At 35.8% G+C, this 9,337-nt stretch overlaps 1 protein-coding gene across 1 annotated transcript in view; it reads right to left on the reverse strand.

Annotated features, from left to right (window-relative positions):
- Positions 1–484: 484 nt before the first annotated feature.
- Positions 485–9,337, reverse strand: part of LOC118735385 (calcium load-activated calcium channel) — a 23,923-nt gene continuing 15,070 nt past the window's right edge. The window contains exons 3-4 of the mRNA XM_036465104.1: positions 932–1,106; positions 485–874 (exon numbers count right to left, since the gene is read on the reverse strand). Of these exons, the coding sequence (XP_036320997.1) occupies positions 637–874; positions 932–1,106 (413 nt within the window). The 3' untranslated portion in view covers positions 485–636. The remainder of the gene's footprint in view (positions 875–931; positions 1,107–9,337) is intronic.

A 9,337-nucleotide genomic window follows, 5' to 3' on the forward strand; every position in this document is an offset into this window, starting at 1 on the left:
GGCGAATTTAGATTTTCGCCGCGGTACTTCCTAATGTCAAAACGATGTCTGTTGTAAACAAGGCGAATTCAAAATACAACAAACACATCATTTTGACATTAAGTATCGTGGCGAAAATCTAAATTCGCCATCATCACCACCTTGTATAAATTCGCCTTGGTAACTACGATCGAAATGTAGAATAGGTATAACCAAGGCGAATTTATACAAGGTGGTGTTGATGGCGAATTTAGATTTTCGCCGCGGTACTTCTTAATGTCAAAATCATTTGTTTGTTGTAAACAAGGTGAATTCATATTACAACAATCACATCATTTTGACATTAAGAAGTACCGCGGCGAAAATCTAAACTCGCCAGTAACACCACCTTGTATAAATTCGCCGTGGGTATAACCGTAAATTTCGAAGATTGATCGAAACGAAACGGAACGCAGAATAGGGCTGAACAACATAGCAGTCAAAGTAAGTCAAACAAACAGTAGCATTTAAGGATACATTTTTATCTAAACAAATAGGGTTTCATACTTTATTTATTGAATATCGAATTAATTTAAAAACGATATTTAACCAAATGAATAGAAATTGTATTACGATTGCTTTCACAGTAACATATTAACCGTAATTATTTATGTATTTCTATTTAAATTGTCCTGGTGTCGGACCAAATAAACCGCCACCCTGCTTACTCGCAGCTCTTGAAGGAGCGAAACCCAACAATTTTTGTATATTTTGTCTAATTGACATTGTGCAGAGAATATAAAGAAAGATGAAAGAGCAATCGGTATAATCATCGCCGGATAAGTTCCTATGACTTAAGCCTTGAATCCAAGAAATGGGCGTAAACGGTAATTGTGCCACAACACGACCATCAAATCTGCGATAATGTGAATTTATATTATTTGTTGTTTTTTATTATTCGAATCATACTCACATGCTGTTGAACATGCTGAGGAGAGCGGTGAATGCAAAACCTGTTGCAAACATGGACTTCATTTTTACCAATGAAAGATCTCTATTATTGTTCTTTAGTTTTTCTTCATCACGCTCAATTTTCTTCTTCTGCGATTTATCGAGAGATTCTCCATGGATTTCCTTACGTCTTTCTACTAATTAAATAATTGAATGTACTTTCTTTAATAATGGTTTGATCGTAAAAAAAAAACGATGGCCCCTATTAGGAGTTGCATTCGATCTTCGACTGTGGTCGAAAGTGCTGATCGAACGAATTTTCACTTTTATTATTATGGCCACGGTTGCCACACGGTAATAAATTTTCTGACCAGTAGCTCGTTTCTGTAACAATTCTCTACCAAGGCGAATTGAGATATGAATTCGCCGCCCTGTTCTCTACTGCTAATTAGTAGAGAATGACGTATATTCTCTACCAGTAGAGAAATAATCGGTAGAGAAGAGTTACAGCAACGAGCTACAGGATTGACAAAAAAAAAGTTACCTAAAAGTTACCAAGTAAAAAACAATATTTTATTATACAATAAACTGCAAAAATAAACCTCGCTTATTTGCCATAAATAAGACATGGGTACAATAAATAGTTGTATTAAAAGAAAACTAAAATTCATTTTTGGTATGAGGCCATCAGGGCCATAGGAGCCTATCTACAAAAAAATTGTTAGTAATATGAGAAAGAAGGATCTATAAAAAATAAATGCGGTCTTTTACTACGTGATGCTACATATTATAGTAAAAGGAAACTAAAAGGACATGCGTCGGGCTATTGCCATTTCGATTCTGGTAATGCGTTTTAAGATGCACCTCAACTTTTTTTGATATGACAGTTAGGCTACTCTGGCGCTCAAGGTCTCATATAATAGATACATTTACAAACATATGTATATAAATACATTTTTATTCAATCTGTGAATACGTACGTGTATAAAAAAGGATATAACAAAAATGTGTGAAACAAAAACCAACACATAAGTATTTTCGCAATGAACGCGTTTAAAAATATACTTTTCATAAAAAACACGCTTTACGCTCTTGTCTTTCAAACGGGATCTTAGCCTCTGAACAAAAAAATCGACTTGCATATACCGTCTCGCTAAAGAGCCCAAATACCCCGCACAAACTGCTGTTCAAACCGCCTTTTTTCATTTCCTCTACACCGAGAGAAAAATTAACCAAAAGTGGTTATTATTACCAAATTCAAACTTGAAAAGGAATCAACGTTGTTTTTGGTTAATATTAGCAATGCCTTGGTTGTTATTTTCAACAATGAATTGGTAATATTAACCACAATCTTGTTTACATTAACCAAACTTATGCTCAGCACTTCACTGATGCTTTTTCATAATTCGAAGATACAAAACACAATTTTTTGTAATCATTTCAACACGTGGCCTCTGACGGGATTAGCAATTAACAGCAAGCATCTCTACACACTCCCGTATTTCACAAACCACTTGACCCCAGCGAAGCATCAGCATGGTTTCCGTAAAGAGCACAGTACAACAACAGCACTTAACGCCATGAACACTCAAATAACTCGTGGCTTTAACCGTAAACGTCCCTGTGAGAGAGCGAGTCTAGTAGCGTTGGACCTGTCAAAGGTTTTTGACACTGTCAGCCATTCCACGTTACTAGAATATATAGAGGCTTCCTCTCTCCCACAGAGGCTCAAACGGTGGTGTGGCAAATTATCTAAGTGGTCGACACTCGACGGTAATGTTTAGAGACAAATCGAGCAAACTTAGAAAAATAAAACAGGGGGTTCCACAGGGTGGTGTCCTTTCCCCACTACTGTTTAACTTTTACATTTCAAAGCTCCCTCAACCACCAGAGGGAGTCTCGATTGTCTCTTACGCCGACGATTGCTCGATCATGGCGACTGGGAATGGAATTGAGGACCTGTGTTCGAAAGTAAACGGATATCTCTCTGAACTTTCTCGCTTCTTCACTGCAAAGTGTCTAGCCTTCTCCCCTATGAAATCCTCTGCGACCCTGTTCACAACCTGGACGAAGGAGGTCAGGCTACCGCTAGGAATTCACGTCGATGACACACAAATTCCCACGGTGAATAATCCTAAAATAGTCGGAGTAACATTCGACAGCCTGCTATCCTTCTCTGCGCACGCAACCGCTATTGTCAATAAAGTACAGAGCCGCAACAAGGTCCTCAAGTCGCTAGCCGGCAGTACTTGGGGCAAATACAAAGAAACGTTGCTGGCAACATACAAGGCAATAGGCCGGCCGGTTTTAAACTACGCAGCACCAGTGTGGTCGCCGGGGACCAGTAGGACGCAGTGGACGAAGCTACAGACGGTACAAAACACAGCACTAAGGACAGCGACCGGATGCCTCCTGATGTCACCAGAACACCACCTCCACGATGAGGCGAAAATGCTCCCAATTAGGGAGCACAACACGATGCTCTGCAAGCAGTTTCTAGTTGGGAGCCACAGATGTGGCCACCCAAATAGACAGCTGCTTGCAGAGGAGCCCTCGCCGAGGCACGTCAGGAGGCATCTATATGAACTAAGCAGCCTCTGGACCCGTCAGCTTACAGACAGGCCCTGAACGGCATTCACAGGGACGCAGTCTCGAGTTATGTAGACTCCTGACATGTGAATGCCGTTCTAGGCACACAGATACCGGACATTGACGTGACGGAGCTCCATCTGCCTCGGGGGTTCAGAACAACAATAGCCCAACTTCGCTCTGGCTACTGCAGCAGGCTAAACTCCTACCTGAGTAGACTAAATGCGGATGTGCCGAACGAATGTCCGGCATGCGGAGAGACCCCTCATGACCCGAAACATCTCTTCGCATGCCCGGAAAACCCCACAACCCTAACGGCGACGTCCCTGTGGACCGACCCCATAGAGGCTGCACGCTTCTTGGGGCTGCCGTTAGTGGAACTCGACGACAACGACTGAGATATCTGCCGATCTGGGCGGGGTTGTTGTAGGCCGCTACAACAACAACATCAACACACTCATGATCCAACTACACAAGATCTCACAAGCTGAAGCAAAAGAAAAAAGTAATTTTCTGGCTGACGTTTGTAATTTCGGCGCCATGTTATTTTCTTTGAAAAGTAAACAAAGAATATGAAGACGAAGCACAAAGAAAAAATGCAAGCAATTTTACAGCACATGTTTGTGCTAACCAAATTATTATTTTGTACGTGTTTTTGCCATCAATCACCGCGCACTTCATTTTAATTACATTTGCACAAAAAATTTATTGAACATCGCTTAAAAATCACTGAAATAAACCACCGACAAAATACACATAAAGAAAGAAGCAAAACAGAAATAGCAAGCTTCAAAATTACGAACGTCACACACTTTTTTCTCAATTGCTATTACAAATGGCTGCTTATCAACCGGTCCGATCTGTTCTAATTGGTTCATGCTATACACTCAGCTACAGCCGCTTTATAAATCTTATTACATTAAACGAGCAATTCTTGTATATATATATATATATCCATAGGGTTCTTGGAAACGGCTCTAACGATTTTTATGAAGTTTTGTACACAGATAATGTTTTGGATTTTAAGGTTATCTGAATAAGAATTGTCTCCGAGAGGACTCGTATAAGGTTGCCACCTATTCGAAATTAGTTACAAATCAATTAAAATATCATAATATGGGTATCAAATGGAAGGTATTTTAAAGCTATCTAAATCAAAAATATTTTTAATATGGTTGCCACCTATTTCGAATCGCATATTTATGTAATTTTTTGTAAAAAAAGGTAAAATATTACTATTTATGGGTATCATGAGAAGGTCCTAAAACAATGCTTTTCCTATATACAAAATCTTAACCCTTAGGATAATAGTTTAAGGTTGCCACTTGTTTTCGATTCTACACAATTTATCTGAAACATCGCAATATGGATATCAAATGAAAGGTATAGTTGAATAGTTTGGTCAGAAAATATTTCCCATCAGGGTTGCCACTCCTCTATGTAATACAAATTTTTATTTTGTTAATTTCAATCAACATTTTTTTTATGTATACACAAGATATGTACCATTCATTCCCCCCTATTTCGGAATAGGGTTGCCACCTAAATTTTAGAATAAGGAATTTACTTAATAGATATCGAAATCCATTTTTTTTTCCAAAATATTTTCTTAAAGCTATGCAAACCTTGAAAACTTTAAAAAGTATATGCACTCCGGGCAAAGCTCGGTCAACCTGGTACTTTGTCTTTAAATGTTCAACTTGAGTTAATTTTCTTCGTCGTTTAATTTGGTTCTACACTTCACAGATGCTTTTTCGTGTTAAAGAAAAACCAAAAAACAGAAAAAAATTGTGTGTTGCCGCTGACAGCAAGCCCCTCTGCACGTTCAACTAAAGCCAGGCATACAAATTGGTTTTCAAATGTTCAACTATAATCACATTTCTTACAATCGGTAAACTGACCATGAAAAAACGAAACAATAAAGGCTGGTTTTCACTATGTCATATTTTGACGCCAAAATTTGGCGACATATTTTGACAGAACTTTATCTCCTTTATCCATACCTTTACCGATGATATTATGGGGCAACAACTGAAAGATAGCCGATTTCGCAGTGCATGCACACGACTTAAGACCTATCCTGATCCAAATCAATCGACAAACCGACTCCTATTTGACAATGTGTTTTCACTTATTTGACGACAGCCTTAACTCGATTGAAAAAAACCATTTTACTTTTGTCTCAATCATAGTGTAATAAGCAAAGTGAAATCAATATATGACATATTTATTTTTTATACGCTTATATCATGATACAAAAAAGAAGGTAGTTTCATTTAATTACATTCGTTGTTGTTGTTAACCATTTGACTTTTAATAAAATTATGACATTTCATTAAATTCATGCTACCTGATCACGAGCAGTAATATTTTTTTAACCGACTTCCTAAAAAGGAGGAGGTTATCAGTTCGTCGGAATATTTTTTTATTTTTTAAAATTTTTTTATGTATGTTACCGCATAACTTTGGACCACGTCAACCGATCGGAAAGGTAGTGTCTCAGAGGTGGTCCCATACTAATCTGGTTAAGATCCGATCAGTGGATCATGAGATATATATATATATATATATTATATGAGAGTTGAAGTCGGTTTTTTTTTGCTAAAAATTACTTGTTTTTTTAAGCAGAAGATTTCATCAGTCCCTGAAAATTAATGCTAAATCTCAAGAAGGGGGTTGACGAGGTTTCAGAACGAATGAAGAAAGTGATCAAAATTATACTTATGCTAATTGCTTATCGAAGGGCGGTCTGCGTAAGCCAAATTCAAGTTTTTTGCATACATTGGAAATTTTAAATTCGAAATTTATTGAAGTTAATGGTGATACGCTAACCACAAAGCCTAATTTTTGCAAAATCTGATGAGAAATTTAAAAGTACATTTTCACGAATTTCATCACGAATCACGAATTTCATGTGAACAAATATTTCCAAAGTTATAAAGTAATGTTTCCCAATTTGTTTTTGTTTTGCATGTTAAATTATGAGAATAATTTATTCACATGGAATTGGTGATTATAAAAGGATTTGTTTGGAAAGAGAATTCTTAAGAACTAGATTTTTAAATAGCAAGATTGCATACAAAATAAGAAAAATGAAAAAGTACAACATAATGCTCTCGTGACTTTTATTATAAAATAAAAAGAACAATTTATACATATTTTATATATTTTTAATAAAAAAAGGTGCGAGCCACGTAAGTAAAAAAATTACCAAGCACTGATAATGATTTTTCATTTGAAATATTATTAAATTGGTATAAATGTGGGAAAGAAAATACGCCGATTTATTGTTTTAATATTATAAAAGTGGCCAGGCCGTTGAGAATGCTCACAATTTATGCAACTTCAAAAAATTTTATTATCCGTCAAAAGTTGTTTATTGAAACTACCTTCTTTTTTGTATCATGCGCTTATATGACAAGGGTTTTGTCATTGCATTAACCCATTTGAAACTAGCAACATTATAAATTAATTTCAAAATAAAAAAAATGTTGATTTCAAATCAAAAAATAATTGTTTTAGAAATTAAATAACAAAAAGAAAAAAATTCGTTTAAAATGCCAGATACTTGCTGTTTATGCAGAAGCACCCACAACAGTGAGGTAGGTATGTTTCGTGTGCCAACAGATATTACGCAAGGAAGGGATTGGATGAATGCGTGTGGTGTTAAACTAACTGGATCATCGAAAGCTTGCGCTCTGCACTTCAAATCGAATGATATCATTTATGCAAGTATTTATGCCAAGAGAAGACGCCTCGATCCAGATGCAGTACCATCAAAGATGTTACCTGCTATTTCATCAGATGAGAGGTAATGATCAAAGTGGGGGCATGTTCTCAAATGCATTAGTGCAAAGGCATATCGTGAAAATAACGTCCAATAACTACAACCGCAATGCGCCAAACAGATGTGAAGTATCGCATAAAATTTATACTTTCGCCAATTTAGTAATAATAGATGGTCCTGATTTGCAGTAATTAATTTGTGAAAGAATCCTTAATCTTAATGTGTATATACATATATACATATCGTCGTTTAAAGTTCAAAACCGCCTATCGTCGTTTAGCAAAACCGCGTAACTGACATTTGTGCCAAAAATTAGATTTGCTCATAGGAAGCTCCAGGTATAAAGCCTTATCTATTCATACCAATATATCGATATTAGACCATGTACTGCAAAATAACAGCAAAGTTTCAATACCGCTGATCAAGAGTAGCATATCGTCCCGTTTCTGCCTTAACCTCGTATCTACAATATGGTAGTTTTTCAGAAATCAAGAAAAACTTTTATTTCCCCTCATTAACACAAGGTACTAAGATTCTATGCCATATTGTTTTAGTTTTGTCATTACGGATATGTACTGAATTTTTTTTATTTATTTACGAATATTCCGAAGTTGTAACAACTTTTGTTAGTTACGACGTTCCGTTCTGCATTTTTTGTAGTCAGGAAATAGCAGATACGATCTCATACGAAATCTCTGTTGATCATTTTAATGTGAAGAAAAATGCTAAATTGTAGTTATATAAATGTTATTGGTGGATGTATTTTTATTTGAAAAATAACGTTGTGGACATGATTTAAGCTAAAAAAGTTTAAAAAATCAAAGGAAATTTTAAAAAGTTAAACAAATTCACTCACTTTCTGTAAGGATAAATTCTTAAATGAGCACAGAATAAGAAATTATTTTAAGTGGTAAAACTTAAGTTATAAAAGCTGTGATAATCTTGTGGAATCAGCTTTTTCATACTCTGCAGGTCGTTAAATTTTCTATTTGCTCTTTGTATGGAATTAGAATATAAAGGAGTAAAATTATTATTTTTTATTTTAAAAATATCAATTTTCGTTTTTCTTTGGGGTGACCAGGTCCAATCGTTATTGTAATCCAACTTATAGTACATGCCGGTTGAGTTATATTTTAAACATTTTACATCTGTAACTTGCGGATCGCCCGTTTTAAAGCCTGGCCGTATAAATTTGTAAAACTGTATTGCCGAAAAGCTTTTGAAGAATTTGTGCTCTATATAGTGTACTTTATATGGTTCTGGAGAGACTCTAGCGTCTGTGACAAATCGAACGAAACCAGCAGGAATATACCTCTCCTTGGACTTTTTTTTCTCTCTATTGTTGAATGTACTGAGTTGCATTCCACCGGAGTATGTCCAACTGTTTAATATTTTTGATAAATTGTTGCATTATGTTTAATTGCAATGAATTGCAATACGTTGGCCAACGTGACATTTCGGTTCTGTGCACAACAACCATCACTAAATAGAACTGTTTTAAGGTCAGAATGTTCTTCTATTCTAAAAAGTGAGAAACACATGAGGCGAAAACATTTGAGCCTATTCCCCCTTCTCCTTCGTGCCAAATGTAACAAAATACCTCGGATGTTTTCAAATTAAAAAACGTCAATTGATGTACAGCAAGTTTTTGCTTAAAGCAAGTTGATGATGCAGCTATTAGTGGCACTAATTGAACAGCTTGTACATCTTAAGTATAGACAATTATTTCACTTCCTAAGGCTCTTTCTTTATCATAATCCTTTTCCATTCTTGCCTATGTTTATTACTAGTGTGTTCTTCATAAGATGTTTGGTCAATATTGCCGTTCTTGAAACTAAAGCATAGGTCACACTGATCTTTTTTAGGTTTAAATGAACCAATGTTGAGAGTGTGTGTAACTTTTAAAAATTATACATAAGAAGATTTTTCATTAAGTAGAATATTTTTATCTGCGAAATATTGTTCGTAAGCTTTGAATACATCTTTGTAAGAGCTATAAGTGAGGTCGACATACAGTTTGTCTGTTTTTTCCCTACAATAATGGGATTCGAT

Source organism: Rhagoletis pomonella, unplaced genomic scaffold (genome assembly GCF_013731165.1).
Source record: "Rhagoletis pomonella isolate Grant_MI unplaced genomic scaffold, Rhpom_1.0 Rhpom_scaffold_00003, whole genome shotgun sequence".
Classification (NCBI taxonomy): domain Eukaryota; kingdom Metazoa; phylum Arthropoda; class Insecta; order Diptera; family Tephritidae; genus Rhagoletis; species Rhagoletis pomonella.